The sequence below is a fragment of the Neovison vison genome, chromosome 6, assembly GCF_020171115.1.
Source record: "Neovison vison isolate M4711 chromosome 6, ASM_NN_V1, whole genome shotgun sequence".
Lineage (NCBI taxonomy): Eukaryota > Metazoa > Chordata > Mammalia > Carnivora > Mustelidae > Neogale > Neogale vison.
In genome coordinates this window covers 154,864,757-154,883,864 of record NC_058096.1, presented here as the reverse complement: position 1 = coordinate 154,883,864, position 19,108 = coordinate 154,864,757, and the positions used below count along the sequence as shown (strand labels likewise).

The 19,108-nt window shown below is 42.6% G+C and overlaps 1 protein-coding gene across 1 annotated transcript in view; it reads right to left on the bottom strand.

Moving 5' to 3' along the window:
* Positions 1–14,338: 14,338 nt before the first annotated feature.
* GPD1L (glycerol-3-phosphate dehydrogenase 1 like) overlaps positions 14,339–19,108 on the bottom strand; it is a 62,483-nt gene continuing 57,713 nt past the window's right edge. Inside the window, exon 8 of the mRNA XM_044252623.1 lies at positions 14,339–17,238. Within this exon, the coding sequence (XP_044108558.1) occupies positions 17,142–17,238 (97 nt within the window). The 3' untranslated portion in view covers positions 14,339–17,141. The remainder of the gene's footprint in view (positions 17,239–19,108) is intronic.

The window sequence follows — 19,108 nt, the reverse complement described above, 5'->3', positions numbered from 1 at the left end:
AAGAGAGAATCCCAAGCAGACTCCGCACCGAGGGCAGAGTTCCACACAGGGCTTGATCTCACAACCCTGAGATCATGGCCTGAACCAAAACCGAGAATCTGACGCTTAACTGACTGAGCCATCCGAGCTCCCCCTGTTTTCAACTTTTGAGGAAGTGGAATTGTTAGATCCTGTGGTAATTGTATTTTTTTTTTTTTAACCAAGGAATCACTGTATTGTTTTCAAAAGCAGTTGCACCGTCTTACATTCTCAGTAGCCATGCACAAATCCTCCAATTTGTGCACATCATTACGAACACCTGTTGTCACTTGCTTTCTTTTTCTTTTCTTTCCTTTTCTTTCTTTCTTTCTTTCTTTCTTTCTTTCTCTCTCTCTTTTCTTCCTCCCTCCCTCCTTTCTTTCCTTCCTTCATTTTCTCTTTCTTCAGTAAATTGGGCAAAAGACAGAAATATGCAGTTACAAAAGAAGACACGATCTTTTTTGCATATCCTTTATACACATATTGCCTCCATTAAGTCCCATGGTTAAGGGACAATAAATACTTTTAACCCTAACTTCAGCCCCCCATGTACATGAACAGGCCCAAGCATTTCCTGTAAGTTGCTGACTGCTTAATGCAAACAACTTTATCCCTGACTTTTGCAATGCTGCAGTCTGAAGACTGGCCACAATTTTTGCAGAAATGATAGCCCTGTAAGAAAATTGCTGGTTTTTGGTCATGAACATGCCAACTGTAAATTCAGTCCCGTTGCTAATTTTGTGGTGTTTGGCTTTAATGACCCGTTGTGTTTTTTATTTGATGAGCAGGTCCTTCTGCGTGTCTCGTATTTTTTGCAAGTAAACGTCCTTTCTTTTCTAAATGCTATTATCTCTGAGTCTTCACTGGTCATCCATGAAATGCATATTAAAATATCAAGATGCTGTTCTCACTTATTAGATGACAAAGTTGTCTTCTTCCAAGATACTGCTCAGTGCCAGCTAGACGGGCCCACCTGCAGGACCGCATGGCAAATGTTTTGCTGAGAGCTTTTAAAATATGCCCTTGAAACTCTATAATTCTAGCACTGGCAATTCAACCAATGGATATAATTAAGTTGTATATCCTAAAATTAAAAAAAAACAAACACTAAAATGCCATCAGCTTACAGATAGTCAAATACACTTTCTAAGAATGCTTAATGACACAGGGAAACGCTCTTGATTTAATGTAAAATGAGAGAGGTGGGATCCTATAGGGCGACTGAAATTTTGACAATAAAACCATATATATGGCATTAAGATTTTTGAGGAAAAAAAAGAAAGCATTTTTGTTACCACCCCTTCCCCCTCTTCAATGGAAAAGAGGAAATTATTCTATTTTGCTGCCATTTAATAAGAGAATACTAAAGTGTATAAAGTTCAATTAATTTGGAATTATATGTAATGTTCTGTATTAAGGTCAGTTAAGGTGGTTGGAACTGGATGTGGTAGTTAGAAATGAAGAAGTGAAGCAGGAGGGGGGAGGAGAGAAAGTATCATGTAGGGGAGGCAGCAGGAGAGACAGAAAGACCTCGACATTTAGGGAGAATGAACAAATGAAATCATGGGACAATGTTCTGTTTTTTCTCTATATCTCTGTCTGTCTCTCTCACACACACACATTGTTCAGGTTGTTGTTTGAGAAGGTTCTAGAATAGAAACTACCAAAGAAGTCAGCCCTCTGAACTGACAAGAACACAGACTCTTCTGCAGATACAAGCACCAAAGTGAAAAAAAGACGGTGTTCACATAAAATCCTTGTCAGCACAGCACACGCGGCTGGAGTGTGCAAAGGACATCAGAGACTTCTCAGAAGTTGTGGTATGTTGTTCTGAAGGGAAGACAAATCATGCTGCAAATTGCTCAACACCCTTCAGTGGAAATCACTGGCAAATACCATGCACGAGCTCCTACCTCCAGGGAGCAGGAACATGAGGCTTACATTACTGAGTTATTTACTGGCATTCTAATTAAAAAAAAAAAATGAGAAGGGCAGGATAGGGGAGTAAGTAGGGACTGGCAGAAAGAAAAGCACAAGCTGCCATTTATAAAGGACACACACACACACACACACACACGGGTGCAGACCTGTAATGTAATCAGAGAGGCAGTGTACCAGCAAATGAAGTAAGTCTTCGGCAAGGATCAAAACACGAGTAATTGCAGGCCCCAGGTCCCACACCACTGGGCAGGGTTGCTGGTTCCTGTGGAAACAGAGAGCTGGCCCCGTGGAGGGAGCTTTGAAATGCTGGGTCGGACAAGCTCTGTCCTCTCGGAGACTGAGACTTATGCCTTGAATGGCCCCGGTTCGAGAACTCTCTAGGGGATTAAAAACCTCCAAGGAGTCTGCTGCAAGGAATAGGGCGATGTCCTGGAGCTGGAATTGGGAAAAGTATCACAAACAAGGGAGGTGTAATGCTGGGTGTGTGGAAAATAAAGCAGGGTTCCTTGGGCCGGTATGAGAGGATGGATGAAATGAACAGCTTGGCAGTAGAGAACCCGAGAAGCTATGCGACACCTGTGAGCGTCCAGCGTGGTGTGGATGTCAGGAACCTCAGGGCCTCTGATTCGTGCAGTCATTCCTTTCAGTAAGTTCAGGCGGCGTAGCGCTGAGGTGGCTGAAACCGGTGTAGATGGAAAATTCAGAGGACCTTGCACGTGTGTCTGGGACTCGGCTAATGGCAGGATGTACTGGACAAACATACCTTCCTTCCCCTCCCTCCTGTTTCCTTTAACTGGGAAAAGTGGCCTCGGCCAAGGAGCTGGGGCGTTATGGGGACGTTCGGTGACACAGAGGTAAGACAGGATTATAAATAGCCAGGAGGCGTAGACAAACCCCCAGCGATGTGGTGAAACCTTTTATGGAAATGCAAGGTGGGGTATCGTCGCTATCGCCAAAAGATCCCCATGACGCGACAGGGACAGAGACACACATTAGGAAGCCAGTGCGTGGGAGCAAATCCCCAGGGAGAGGAGTTGGGTGGGGGGAGGGAGACTCAGTCTGCTTGTTGCTTGTAGCTGCCACAGCTTCCTTAGCGGAGATAAAATCAGGACTGGGTTTATTTAAAAAGAGATAAATCCGGGTGTCCACCCAAGATGTTTGTTCTTCCTGTATTTAATCTGTTGGCAGGAGCAAGGGAGACGCCATTTTTGGGTAAACACCGCTTAAAGGAGTAGCCGTTCCTTGCAGAGCAAGTTTGTAAACTGGATACTGAAAATGAACCAAGAACAACAAGTGCATCCTTGGCAGCGCGCCCTTCGCAGGGGTTTCAGCTGTGTTTGCTTTGAAACACAGACCATCTTTGTCAGCAGAGCTCTGAACACCCACTCAGAGATGGAGGTCAGAGGGCAGAAGCTGGACTGGCCATCACACTCCAATTCCTTAGAAAAGGGGCATGGGGACCCTTTCCAGAGAGCCATCAGGTCAGTTTTGCTAAACAGAATTGCCCGGGTGCCTGGATGGCTCAGTTGGTTAAGAGTCTGCCTTCGGTTCAGGTCATGATCTCAAGGGTCCTGGGATCGGGTCCCTCAAGCTTCCTGGGATCGGGTCCCTCAAGCTTCCTGCTCACTGCTGTATCTGCTTCCCCCTCTCTCTCTGTCCCTCCCCACCGTTCATCCTCTCTGTCAAGTAAATAAAATCTTTTTAAAAAAATAGGCACAATTGCCATCTTGATGGCTTAAAGCATGTAGAATAAATATTCCTAAATTAAAGTGATCTACAGAAAAAAGTTGGGATTGCTCCTAAAAGATATGTGTAGTCAGAGCTTTGCAGGCCTGGCTGCTCAATGGAATCAGCCCAGGGTTCAGGACCCACTCTACAGTGAAATCTGAACCTCTGAAAAGTGGGCAGGTCGCTGGCACTGATCTAGAAGCCTCCCAGGTGGTTTCAACATGGACGCCGGGGAAGACATAGTGGTATAGAGCAGCCCTTCTCAAACTTGAATGGGCAAATGAGTCACCTGGTCTCCTTGAACTTCAGAGTTTCATTCAGGCAGGTCTGGAAAGGGCCTGATTGCTACTAAGCTTCAGGGGACGCAATGCTGTCATCCATGGGCCACACTTAGGATAACTAGGGTTTCTAGAACTTCTCTCTATGGGGATCGGACCAAGGATTCTCACCAGTAAAGTGCAATTCCAAGTCAGTGATAAACCTTTTCATCATCTTGGTCAAAAGAACTTTTCCTATAAGGAGGGCACGTGATGTGATGAGCACTGGGTGTTATACGCAGATAATGAATCACTGAACATCGTATCAAAAACAAATGATGCACTGTATGTTGGCTAACTGAATTTAAATAATAAAAAAACATTTTTCTTGTCATGTGTGGGAGGAGGATGGGGGAGTAAAAATCAGATCAGATATGCAGAAATCAGAACAATTTTTGTAATCAGTAATGGTTTTCAGTAGACATTACTTCAACTGTTGAATCAGTAAACAAAAGTGTTTTGGAATATTATTTGGCCATAAAAAGGAATGAAGTTCTGACCTACATGGATCTTAAAAACAGGCTAACTGAATGAAGTCAGTTATAAAAGGCCATGGGTTATACATATGCTATTTCCAGGAAATGTCCAAAATTGGCATTTTTACAGAGATAAAAAGTAGATTAGTGGTGGCTTAGGGCTGGAGAGTTGGGGAAATAAGGGCACAGGGTTCTTTCCGAGGTCACGAAAATGTTCCCAAACTGACTACTGAAAAAAACATTGAATTACACAGTGTAGATGTGTGAATTGTATGATATGTGAACTATACGTCAATCAACTTGTTAAGTAATTACTGAGATAAGATCTTTGCAGTTCATATAAACAATGAAACATATAAAGAATATGCAATATTATTTATGTATTATATACACTATATATTATATTCTTTATATTTTATCTTTATGTTATATAGGTATATGTTATGTATAGAATATATAACATATAAAGATTATATACAAACTCATAGGAGCAAGTCTATTTAAAAAGGAAAAAAAAAAAAAGGCAAACAACCCAACAGGAAAATAGAGGATATGTACAGATGATTCAAAAAAGAGGAAACCAGGAGGGCCAATATACACATGGAAAGAGGCTCCTCCTCTTTGGAAATCAGGGAAACAAACATTTAAATATTAACCAGATACCATTTCAGACCCATCAGGTTGGCAAAGAAACTACAAACATTAGGATGACAACGCTAATGCTAAATGGGGAGCTGTGGGCATTCTCATGGATTGCTGGTGGGAGAATAGATTGATTCAAAATATTCGGTAAAAATTCAAATATTTGTTAAATATTTGCAATATTTAACAGTATTTCAGCAAATTTGAAATGTGTATACCACCTGACTTACTAGTATATACACTTGAGAAAGTCTTACCGATGTATACAGGAGGCATGCATAGGAACATTTTCTCATGATTTCCTGTATTAGTTAAAAAACTCCAAATGATCCACATGCCATTAGTAGGGAAAAGGATAACTCTACTGGGGTTTATTCATATAACAGAAAATTAGACTGCAGTTAAAATAAATGAATTTGAGCTATTTTGTGTAATAAAAGTATTTTAAAATATGATTCATATTACCTCCCAGAAATGAGACTAAAGAGAGCCAAGGTCCAGGAGAAAGCCAATTTTACAAGTAAATATATTGCTTGACCCTGGCACACTACTTTGCCACGTGGCATTGGTAAACAAGTCACAAGGCCAAGCGCTGATTCAAGTGAAGGGGAAATAGACGCCATCTGTAAAGCCTCATGGCTAAGGGCATTCAGGGGGGCGTGCAGAACTGGGGCCATGACGACAATCTATACATTACCGCGACCTTGTGCCATGCTGTCAACATTATCGTTAGAAACCAAGGGGGATAACATGCCCCCTAGACATCAGCTCTGGGCTAGATACTAGACACACTTGAGGTATCCGCAGAACCTTCTGGCTCAGGGACATACTGTCTAATCGGGAAGACAGAAAACATACACAAAAAGATCAGTAACATTCAACCTAAGGAGACAATTGACCTATGCACTGAGGGAAAAGCAGGACTCTGGGGCCAGTGGAGTAGGGGATGTACTGGGAAGGAGAGGAGGCTGGAGCCAAGGTGGGTGGTAGCCATGTCCCTTGCCTTTGTAAAGGAGATTTCATGCCATGTGCCCTGAGATGAAGTAACTTATGGGAAAGTGACTGGCACATAGTCGATTCTGAATAAATGTTAACAGACTCTAGAAATTTAGCTCCAGCCCTGATCTCCCTCCACATCGCACTCCTCTCTCAGCTCCTACCTTACTCTCTGTTTGTCTCTCACTCACTCGGTTCTCCGCCATCACAGGGTCTTAGCACCTGCTGTTCCCTTTATTAAGAACACTCCTCCCTCCCCTCTTCAATTCTACTGCATCCTGACATGTGGTTTAAGTGTCTCCTCCTTAGGAAAGCCTTCCCTGACTTCCCAGGGTTAGCCAATGCCCTACCAACAAGCTCCCTTAGCACATTACGTGCCCTCGTGCCCTAGGTAAATGTGTGTTGATTCAGGGATTTGGGCTGAATAACCCTTGTGCGGTACTGCCCTCAAGTGCTTCCTCTGGGCATTCGCAACAATTCATTTTAAATAGACTCCCAACAGCTTCCTTACTTTGACTGCGGAATCAAATGGGGACAAGACCCAAGGCGTGCTCGAAAAGGTGCTCAATGTTCCTAATTATCGGGGGAATGCAAATCAAACCCATAACGAGATAGCACCTCTCACATACTAGTGGGGCTATCTGTTATGAAAGAGAAAAGAGGTGTTGGCAAGATTGTGAAGGAAAGGTTGTGCCCTGTTGCTGGGAAGGTACAGCTGCTATGGAAAACAGCATGGGGATCCTCAAAAAATTAAAAATAGAACTGCTGTAGGATCCAGCAATCCCACTTCTTGGTATATACCTGAAGGAAATGTAATCCGTATCCTGAAGAGACACCTGTCCCCCCATGTTCACTGCAACGTTATCCACAATGGTGAAGATAAGGAAACAAACTAAGGGTCTGTTAGAAGATGAATGGATAAGAGGATGTGGTACACACACACACACACACACACACACACGTGCCTGGATATTATTCATCCACAAAAAGAAGGAAATCTTGCCATTTGCAACAGCATGGATAAACCTGGAGGACATTATGCCTAGGGAAATCAGCCAAATAGAAAGGCGATTACTCTATGATCTCACTTATACGTGGAATCTGAAAAAGTTGAATTCGTAGAAGCCAACAGTAGTGTGGTGGTTGTCAGGGACTGGGGGTGAGGGGAAATGGGGATATGTTGGTCAAAGGGTACCAATTACAATCGGTAATAAGAAGATTAAGTTCTGGGGACTGTGGTTAATAATACTGTATTGTATAGCTCAAATTTCCTAAGAGAGTTGATCTTACGTTTTTTCCTCACCACTACTTTGGTAAAAAGGTAACTATATGAAGTAATGAATAAGCTAACTAGCTTGATTGTGGTAATCATTTCACAATATATATGTAAATGGAATCATCATGTTTGCACCCAAAATATATACAATCATTGTTTGTCAGTTATACCACAATAAAGCTAAAAAGAAAATGAGAATGAGTCCCTGAATGAGTAAATCCTGAAGAACAGGGTGGGAGATCTATAAATTCCTTGAAGAAATGAAATGTGAACTTCTGTCCAGGTCTTCTACTGGACACGTCAGTTTTATCTTATATAAAATAGCTGCTGGGGCGCCTGGGTGGCTCAGTCGGTTAAGTGTCTGCCTTTGGCTGGGGACATGATCCCAAGGTCCTGGGATTGAGTCCCATGTGGGGCTCCCTGCTCAGTGGGGAGACTGCTTCTCCCTTTCCTGCTCCCCTTGCTTGTGCTCATTCTTTCTGTCAAATAAATAAAAACAATATTTTTAAAAAAATTAAAACAAATAAAATAGCTGCCTCTGGGTGCTGGATTTCCCCTTCCCTCCATACCTCACAGATACCTCCTTCATTCTACTCTGACTTTGTAAGTGCCTTACCCTTTTGATCTGTAGTCTAGAATGTTCTCTTGCCCCCAGACATCTCCCTCCAGAAGGCCCTAAGCGATTCAAACCAAATATGGATTTGTCTTTTCTCCCCACATTCTTTTCCTCTTAAAGTTCCTTAATGTGTTCAGGGAACTGTGAAAAGCAAAGTACATATTTTCTGACTTCTCAAAAAACCCAACACGATTTAGAGATAAGAAAATCGAAGGCCAGGGGGTGAAGTAACTTGCCCAAAGTCACACAGATCCAGAAATTGAATCTCCACCTGACTCCAAAGTCTCAAAACTTGACATGGACTCATTTTACGGGGCCCGCAGCTCTCACAACTTGGGGGCAGGTGGTGATCTCTCTTTAAGAAAAAGAACACAAATTTAAGAAAACAAAGGTACGGGGTGCCTGGGTGGCTCAGAGGGTTAAAGCCTCTGCCTTCGGCTCAGGTCATGGTCCCAGGGTCCTGGGATCGAGCCCCACATCGGGCTCTCTGCTCAGCAGGGAACCTGCTTCCTCCTCTCAGAGAAGGAACCTGCTTCCTTCTCTCTCTCTCTCTCTCTCTCTCTGCCTACCTGTGATCTCTATCTGTCAAACAAATAAATAAAAAAATCTTAAAAAAAAAAAAAAAAGAAAACAAAGGTACAGGGCCATAGAAGGGACTCGCACAATGAAGGGTCCTTGAAGCTTAAATTTCATTAGCTTCCTAAAGAAATGGTCTCTAGGGACGCCTGGGTGGCTCAGTTGGTTAGACGACTGCCTTCGGCTCAGGGCGTGATCCTGGAGTCCCGGGATCGAGTCCCGCATCGGGCTCCCAGCTCCATGGGGAGTCTGCTTCGCACTCTGACCTTCTCCTTGCTCGTGCTCTCTCTCACTGTCTCTCTCTCTCAAATAAATAAATAAAATCTTTAAAAAAAAAAAAAAGAAATGGTCTCTAAATGGAAATTATACCACCAAAGGCAAACTAGAGGGAAACTCTTTCATTATCTACCTCCCTCCTTGCTGAAACTTCTTTAAAGCATGGAAGAGCCGTTCTCCAGAAGTGTTTCCCCCAGTATGTTGCTGGGGTCTTTCCTGAAAAGAAAAAGCAGGAAGCAGGTATTTTTGCTTTTGTGGAATGCCAACGTCCCATCAAATAGACGTGTAAGTGGATACAGGCCAGGGTATAAGTAAAACAACCGTGCACCAAAATATGTGGTCAGTCTTGAGTTAAAAAGTTGAAACAAAGACAATGGACAAATGCCTAGCACAGACTCAGCTGTCACATTCATAAGAAATGTATGACCTTCTTTTTTTTTTTTTTAAAGATTTTATTTATTTTATTTGACAGATAGAGGTCACAAGTAGGCAGAGAGGCAAGCAGAGAGAGAGGGAGGAGGAAGCAGGCTCCCTGCTGAGCAGAAAGCCCAATGCGGGGCTCAATCCCAGGACCCTGGGATCATGACCTGAGCCGAAGGCAGAGGCTTTAACCCACTGAGCCACCCAGGCGCCCGGAAATGTATGACCTTCTTTTTTTTTTTTTTTTTTTTTTTTTTTAAGTCACTACTCCATGCATTTATCGGAAATGTATGACCTTCTAAACTCTTGACCAAAAATCCCAGGAACAAGGAGCAATGCCATTTTTTGCAGGAGGCCAACAACAGCCTGGGGAAAAGTCCTTCCCAAAGAGTGACCTCTAGTGGACAGGGGTGTCATAGCTCACTGGAAGCCAGAATTTTCTCATGGGCGCATCTTCTAACTACCCTTTCAGCTTTTTTGTTTGTTTTTGTTTCTTGTGGGGTTTTTTTTGTTGTTGTTGTTTGTTTGTTTTATAAGAACCTTCTGGGGTTTGGCTTGAACAGTGAATGTGTGGTGTTTATTAACGTTTCTTCTCTCAACATCCCTTGTAAGTGGCTAACTTAATGACCCATTCTGTGCGTATATAAACCTTTGGAACCACAACTATTACAACTGTTAGTTAAGCTGGCTACTTGAACACAATTGTTGTTTTGAACAACAAAATTTTACGTTTTCCTGTGAAACAGGAGATTTCTAAGTTCTTGCTGAACGCAGAATTGCAGTTTTTGGATTTATTGGTTCACTTCAGGTCTCTATTATAAAGGAATTCCTGATGGAGGTTATGGTAGTAATTAGGAGAGAAAGTGAGGTCAGAGGCATGAATTGAAGCCATCCTTTTGAAGGTTAATTTGGCACTGCCTGTTAAAATATCAAACACACGTACCTCTGAGCCAGCAGTCCCACTTCTAGGGCTTTATCCGTTATATTTCCTCATGTAAGTGAGCAGAGAGCCATGTGCAAGGGTATTTACTGCAGCAATTATTGTAATAAGAGAAATGGAGAAAACAATTTAAATATTCATCTGTCATAAATTATGGAATAGTCATAAATAAAATATGATGCAGATATTTAAAGGATATGGGAGATTCATATTCTTCAATATTAAGACTATCAAAGAAAGCTGTAGGGGGGCCTGGCTGGCTCAGTGTCTCCTGATCTCAGGGTTGCAAGTTTGAGACCCACATTAAGAAAGTATTTAAAAATAAAAAAGTCTTTTGGGAAGCCTGGGTGGCTCAGTGGGTTAAGGCCTCTGCCTTCGGCTCAAGTCATGGTCCCAGGGTCCTGGGATGGAGCCCTGCATGGGGCTCTCTGCTCAGCGGGGAACCTGCTTCCTCCTCTCTCTCTGCCTACTTGTGGTCTCTGTCAAATAAATAAATAAAATCTTAAAAAAAAAATGAAAAGAACATTTAAAAAATAAATAGAAAGTCTTTTTTAAAAAATGAAAGTTTTAGAACTATTTTAAAATCTTACACGTGCACGAACATAGGACCTGTGGGCAAACTGGCAGAAAGAGTTCTTGGATTTTGCTAACCTGTGAACAGCCATTCCTCTGAGCCTGTAAGCTAGGAATGCAAACTCTTAAGCCGAACTGCTTGAGTTTGAGTCCCGCCTTTTCCAATGATGATCTCTGATTTTTGTCAAGTTCCTTGGCTTTTGTATCTGTTTCCTCTTCTGTATCAGGGGATGGCACATTTTGAGGATTAAATAAATTCATATATATAAAGCACTAGAAAAGTGATAAAGGAGCTCTACTACTATTTTTTTTTTCGTCTTATGCTTTCAAAAACTAAGTGCTGATATCTGCAGGAAAGTTAGGTGAAGGGGACATGAAATCTCTCTGTACTACCCTTGCAGCTCCTGTGAGCCTGTAATTATTTCAAAATAGGAAGTTTTTAAAATGCAGTTTAAAACAAGCCACTGAGTCAGACTGTCAAGGGATGCCTGGATGGCTCAGTCAGTTAAGCTTCTGCCTTCAGCTCTTGATCCCCGGGGGTCCTGGGATTAATACGCCACCTGTCCCACCCCACCGCCCCTACGTAGGGCTCCCTGCTCCGCGGGCAGTCTGGTCTCCCTCTCCCTCCGCCCCTCCCCCATTCCCGTTCTCCCCTGCTGTCTCTCTCAAATAAATATGTAAAATCCTAAGAAAAAAGACAGTCAAGGGGTGCCTGGGTGGTTCAGTCCTTAAAGCATCTGCCTTCAGCTCAGGTCATGATCCCTGTGTCCTAGGACCAAGCCCCATACCCGGCTCCCGGCTCCAGCAGGAAGCCTGCTTCTTCCTCTCCCACTCCCCTTGCTTGTGTTTCAGCTCTCAGCTGTGTCTCTGTGTGTCAAATAAATAAATAAAATCTAAAAAAACCAAAAAACAAAAAACAAAAAAAAAACGAACGTCAAGACAGAATACTATGTGAAAAAAGCAAGGTCCAGAACAATGTCTCTAGTAATCTCTAATTTTGTGTAGAAAAATGGGAAAGGGAGTAAGAATATAGATTTGCATATATAAAATGAAATTGGAAGGGCACCTGACTGGCTCCCTCGGGAGAGAGTGCAACTCTTGATCTCGACTCTGTGGGTTCAAGACCCACCCTGGGTGTAGAGATTACTTAAAAATAGTCTTCTAAAAATAAACAAATAAAATGAAATTCTAGCAGGGCACAAGAGAAACTAGTAACAGTGGCTAGTTGGGAAATGGACCATAGACTTTATTTTTGTACGAGTGACTGTGATAGCCATTCAAAAATATTTTAAAATAAGTAAGCAGGAGTATAAATCCTGGACCTTCTTGGCATTAATTCTGGAAAAAGAGGGACCATTATGAACACAGAGTCTGGACTGAACTAGTTAGTTCTGGGAAGGAGAGGAACCAACATAGCCACAGGCTTACCCACCCACATTCCACAGCCTCTTGGTCCAAACCGAAGATGCCCAAGCGGATACTAACCATGATGCTGTAATGACAGGTGGATATTCTCCCACATCTCTTGGTATTTCTGCAAGCCCCAGCCCTTAACTACTAACATCTTTTTTAAGCATCTTCGGTTAAGTTTTGCTAGTGCCATTAACAACAGCTCCCAGCTCTTGGGGGTGTAAATGGCAGTTTTTATTTTTGTACCTATTACAGTACAATGTGGACCGAGGCGTGTGTGTGGTGGGGGGGAGGGATCTTCTCTACCCAGTCCTGTAGGAATCCAGGCTGAAAGAGGATCCATCCACTATCTTCGACAGATAGCTTCCAAGTCATTCTTGAAATTGATAAATCCAATCAGCACACCCAAGAGCAAAGAATCCAACAAGGGCCGTTTCTTTCTTGCCTGTGCCATTGGCCAGAACGCCTCACCTAACTGTTGGGTTGCGGAGAAATACAATTTAACTGTGTATCTCACACAAAAAAAATTAATTTGATGAACATGCAGAATGGCATCTGTTCCAAGCAGCTATTGATAGGATCATGTGGGTTTTCTCCTTGAATGTTGGTAAGCTTTCCTGCTTTTCACTGACCATTGCAAGTAATTCTGTGAGCTAGACTGCATACCATTCCCACTTGCCCCATTACTAACCTCCCCTCCAAACCAAGGGTAATGTGGCTTGCTTCAGTAACTTGAGTCACTTATTTTTTTAAGATTTCTTTATTTGAGGGGCACCTGGGTGGCTCAGTGGGTTGAGTCTCTGCCTTTGGCTCAGGGATCAAGCCCCACATGGGCCTTCTGCTCAGCGGGGAGCCTGCTTCCCCCTCCCTCACCGCCTGCTGCTCTGCCTACTTGTGATCTCTGTTAAAAAAAAAAAAAAAAAAAAAGATTTGAGAGAGAGAACATGAGTGGGGGTAGGGGCAGAGAGAGGGAGACAGACTCCCCAGGATCCCAAGATCATGACCTGAGCCAAAATCGAGTTAGCCACTCAACTGACTGAGCCTCCCAGGCACCCCAAGGGTGCATTTCTTTTCAAATTAGTGTTTTCATTTTGGGGGGTAAATACCCAGTAAGGAAATTACTGGAACATATGGTAACTCTAATTTTAGTGTTTTGAGGAAACTCTGTATTCCTCAAAAGCCATTCACAGTGACTGTACCAACTTACATTCCCACCAACACTGCATCAGGATTCCCTGTTCTCAGCACCCCGGCCAGCCCTTGTTTGTATTTTCTGAACTTTAAAGGGCATGTTCAGTGGGACCTTATTCATAGGAGGCCTGTGCAGCGTGGATCCAGAGTGCGTCTCTGCACTGGTTTTTTGTTTGCTTCTCCCAGTTCTTTACTGGCATTACTAGGCCATGGTCTTTTTCTTTTTTTGCTTTTTGCTTGTGATCTCCTGGATATCAAAATTCAAACCCAAAACCTGTTTGTGGCGTTGGACTCAAAATTACAAGTTTTTAGCAGAGACCTTTTTCTCCACCTGGAACCCCTTCCTTGGTTGTGCCTATCCTTGGGTTTTCTTGGCGCATTTCTTCCCCTGCAGGTTCTAGTTCTAGCATTAACCTTTACAGCCCAAACCCTCAGACAATGTAGAGTACTCCCACTCACTCTTGAAGCCAGAGAGCCACCCTGGGGCTTTTCAGATCTGGTTGTCAATCCCTAATTATTTCAGCCTCCAGGGGATTTCCTTCACATTCTTTTGAGATCAGCCCTGCATATAAAAGGGATGCTGGTTGTTATCTTCCTAGCTTTTCTAGGTATTTGAGGTGGTGGTGGTGTGGATTTCAAACTTATTACTCCAGGGATGCCTGGGTGACTCGGTGGGTTAGACCTCTGCCTTCGGCTCAGGTCATGATCCCAGGGTCCTGGGATCAAGCCTCACGTCGGGCTCTGCTCAGCGGGGAGCCTGCTTCCTCCTCTCTCTCTGCCTGCCTCTCTGCCTACTTGTGATCTCTGTCTGTCAAATAAATAAAATATTTTTTAAAAAATTACTTTTCTATTACCGTTAATGCAACACAATTCAGGCAAAAAAGCAGCTGACCTAGATAAATAAAGCTCTTAACTAAGCCAGAAAAAAAGAGCCAGTACAGGTTTTGGGGCATTAGAGGTTTATTAAATCAAGATTTTAAATTATATCCACCTACAGTCTGTAAACAGATACAGTACACATGTGAGTAAAAGGCTCTTAGATTGGAAGTGGTGGAAAAACGAAAGATCCCTTCGTACACGGGAACCTCATCACTCTGTGGGCCAATGCCATGGGGCCAGGTTTTAAGAGTTAAATGAAAAACCAGAAGGAGCTTAGCTCAACTCCACCTGCTAGGATGGATGTCAAGACAGATACTTGTTCCACATTATAGTAGGCTGGATTATAGCAAGGCAACAGTGAAGTTTTTACATTCACAGATTGGCTGAACTAGTACAAATTAAGCTTTTCCTCTAGATGTTTCCCTTCCTTTTATCATAATTAGTAAGAAATAAGAATTAAAATCAAACGATGGACCACAGGTGGTTACAAAAATAGATAACTCAGAGAATAATAAATATCTACAGTCAGCAGAGCACAAACTCATAAAATTTGGCATTTTCCATTAATGTGCAGAATATCAGAAGTTACGTTCAAGAGGTACAGTCGGCAGACTTCAGATCAGCAAGAGAACACTCATGAAGAAAAAACAAGTAGGAAACCTAGAGCAGGAAGCTGAATGCAGATGAGAACGTATGTAAAACAAAATCCTAATTCCTCACATCTAGTTACCCTACTTAATAGACACAATTAGCTTACAGCCCTTTAAGTATCTTAAAAAGTAACACTTTATTATCTATGTACAAATTTTTAAAAAGATTAATCATGAGATAAGCAAAAATTGATTAACTTAAGAGTGGCATGAAAGATCAGTGAAATTTGTACATTTTGTGTGCTTTCATAGACTTCAGTGTATGAGGATTTAAATTACCCCCGAATGTTCTGGATTGAGTTTTTAAAATTCCCACAAAAATCTTTTCTATAATCATTTCAGGTATAGAAGGAAAAAAAAAAGTCCCAACTGGAAAACTAAAAAAAAAAAAGTCAAAATCTCACAAAGTGACTGAAAATCCATGAATATGTAAGTGACATTCATACGTTCCCTTAACACTTTCCAAGTGCTATGTAAGATAACTATAATGCTATCCTGAAATCAATCTCATTTAAGAAGATACAGTAATTCCCATTCTAATTGTAGAATTAAAAGCACTTATTCGACATAATGTGCGTTTCAGCGAGGCTGACCTCCACTTGGTTGTATTTGACTGTGTCACCTTAAAGCTTCATCGAAGATTCATTGCAGGCCTGAACTGTGCAAGTTCAGAGCTAACAATGCCACAGGTGGGTATTCACTCATCCTCACTTCTGCAGGGAGTGAAGGGTATACCTGGGCCGCCCTCAGGTCACCGCGGCCTAGAGCAGTGTTCCCTTAAAGACTCGGCAAGATTCTCAAAGAAACCTTGGTCGTCTACAGTGTTTGGAACTTGCCAGATAGTTCTACGGACATACTAACACACATTCTAAGCCTTCAAGAGGGGTGTGCAGAGGCAGCTTTTCCCAAATGGACTTGATCTTGCCGGAGAACACCGCGACCACCGTGGGATCCCAGGACACTAATGTCCTATGGGACATGGCTTGAGAAATGCCAATCTGAGCAGACTTTCTAAAGTAGTGGTTCTCAAGTTGTAGTGACCATCAGAAACACATGGAAGGCATATTAAAGTATAGACAGATACCTCACCCCAGTTGAGAAGCCTGGGATGGGACCTGGAAATCTGCATTTCTGAGACTCTAAGGGAAGCTGATGGAGTGAGGACCACACTAAGCGGCAGCCATCTAGACAATGGCCCACGCCAGTCTCAGTGGCATGAAGCCCTGTTTGAGTCTCGGGAAAGGCTGCACATGGCATCTCCCATGACCCATCAGCTGGAGGTCGGATCAGCGTGGTGATGCCTGAGGTCTGGGCACCGCGGTGGGGTGGAGGAACACTGGACTTGACTCTCAGCTCTCCCCCTACTTGCCAGGTGACCAGGTACCATGACTGCAACTCGAAAGAGGAATCATGGGAGTCCCATCTCAGTGGATCTGTGAGGCTCAGAGGAAATGTTTGCACAAAAGGACTACCCAAGAAAAAGCATCACACAAGGGTCATTAATCAGTAGAATGGGTCAGTCACAGCAGGAAAAGCCTAGATGCGTTTTCTGCCTTCTGCCACTGCTGAGCCTCTATACGAAAGCACATTCTGGCAGCGAATGAGAAAAGAGGCTAAAAATGCAGAAAACTGTGAAGAGGAAGATACATAAGTGGATCACCCAATTAAAAATCTCTAATTGTTAAAAAAAAGATCAACCCACAATCAAAGTAGTTAATTATGCTGGCTTTGAGATAGAGTTTAAGTTACAGTATGTTGATCTTTGAACACACTCACTCCTCCATTCTACCATGGAAACACTGGTTCAGTTTTAACTTCAAGAGAATGAGAAAAAAATAAAATCCCTTCACTCAAATGCATATGGATTGGACATAAAAAATTTAGCTGAGATTATTCCCATCTTCTAAGCTACCATGGTGGGAAAATTCAAAAAGTAATTTTTTAAAAAGGACCTTTAATTTTGGTTCATAGAAATATCCACAGCATGAGAAATGAACACAGACTCACACATTCATACATGTGTCTATTTGTTGCCTACCACATCTCAGCCAGTGAACTGCGTCTTGCAATTCAAAAATGAACTGGTAAAAATTCATCCTCACCCATGATGGGATTATGGTCAAGCAAACATCGTGTTGCCCAGTCCCAGTTTCCATCTGAATGAAAAAGACTGATCAGGAAGGCAACACATTCCCCACAACGCTGCACCATCCACTTTAGACGTGCTCTGGGTGGCTCTGGAGACAGGACAGCATCTCCTGAACGGGTTTGCCTTCATAGCAGATCTGATACACTGCCGTAAACAACGGGAACCTGGTTGGGAGAAAATGTAACAAAGGCAAGTTGAGCCATCTGGTTTACCTCACAGAACAAATGAGCCTTCCTCTCCTCCCTAACAGATTACAGATCCGTGTGCTACTTTGGACAACAAAGTGAACGCCATCTATTATATTCCTCTATCATTTGGTGGGCAGAGAGGCCCTGCATGGTGGTTGTAAGATGTTGCTATGACCCAGACCATCCTCTGCCTACGTGTTTGGTGTAGAGAATCTCCAAACAAGTCCCACGGTAATCCTTGCAGGGCCATCTGCGGCCATTCACATGAAGAGCTGTAGCTCGGGCTCTTGGGCAAGTCTGGAAGGAGTCCAAGCTTCTGTCAATAATTTAAGAGACTGGAGAATAAATTTCAAATTGCAAGGAGGTATCGTTCTCCCTCCTCCAAAAGGGATCATCCAAGGATAAAGAATGAGGCGGCCCACGGATCACCATAAATAGTTCCGGTCTGGAACATTCCTCCAAGAATCAATTTTATTTCAGAACTTCTACTAGGGTTTTTTAAATCCATAAGTATTACATGAGGTTTTTTTAATTTTATTTTATTCATGAGTTTTTATTTTTCTTGAAATATGTCAGAGATACAACTGTGTAACTTTAGGGGGTACATGTTAATTTAGTGTACTTATATACTAGAATGCGCTTGCCATTGTAGGAATTATACCTCTATCACATCACATGTTTCATTTCTTTTCTTTTTCTTTTTTGTGGCGACAATTAAGTCTTTTAGCAAGTTTGATGATTATAATACAATATTATTGTCTATATTTACTTTCATGTGTATAAGAAATCCAGATTTACATGTCTACTAGTCATAAGTTTGTACCCTTAATATTTCTGTGGGCACCCACAATTAGCAAAGCACTGATCTCAAGATGGAAGCTGGGTTTATTTTGCCTTTTCTTCCAGGCTGTGAACATGGATATAAATGAAAAGTTTGAAATGGCTGAGGGTACAAAGATGTGAGCCAATAATCCACCGTGAGAAAGGACTTATTATCCCAGGGTCCAGCTGGTTCAGCAAGTATTTTAAACAGCAGGTATCACTAAGGAAATAACAAAGTTAATTTCAATCAGGCTTCTAAACACACACACACACACGTGCGCGCGCGCGTGCAAGCCCAAAGTAAGCTTGACAAGATCAATAGAGTCTTCTAAAGGCCATTCTGAAAATTAACTAGCTGGAATCCTATAATGACAACCTAACTTATGAATGGCAAACAGCCCTGTTAGGTCATATGTCTATCACTGTGGGTTTTATAAGGTACAGAATGTTTTTGTTTTTTTTGTTTTTTGGGAGTCAGGCAGGCAGTCAAATCCACAGTCTGTCTGCTCTGGGCAATTTTCACAACCGCTCTGTAAAATTGGGCATGACATGTTGTGTTAACGCCTACTGTATGAAGTGACTTACAGGTAACCTGCAGAGTAGAACACTTGTCATGTGGCAAGTGTGCAGTTAAGTGACAGTTTATACACACAGCCACAAAACAGCCCCTAGGTCCTAGCAAGGTCTTGGGAGGTCAGGGCCCCAAGTGTTTTATTCACTTCTGCATCCTTGGGACCTGGCACAGTGCACAGACTGAGAGCAGGTGCTCAGCGAATACTGTTGAATGAACACTGGGAATGGGAGTTCAAGCCCACAGATTTTAGCCCCTTCATCTTTCCATGGCTTAGTTTTCCTGATCCCATGATCAGAACAATTTGTGTCTTCCCAGAGCAGGGTGGCAGGGAATGGCCACCCGAAGCCGTTCCCAAATCCCTTCACTCTTTACCAACACTGCAAACAGCCTAACGCTCCATTTCCCAGCCTTACTTTCTCCTAGAATTAGCCAAGGAAGCAAATTCTAGAG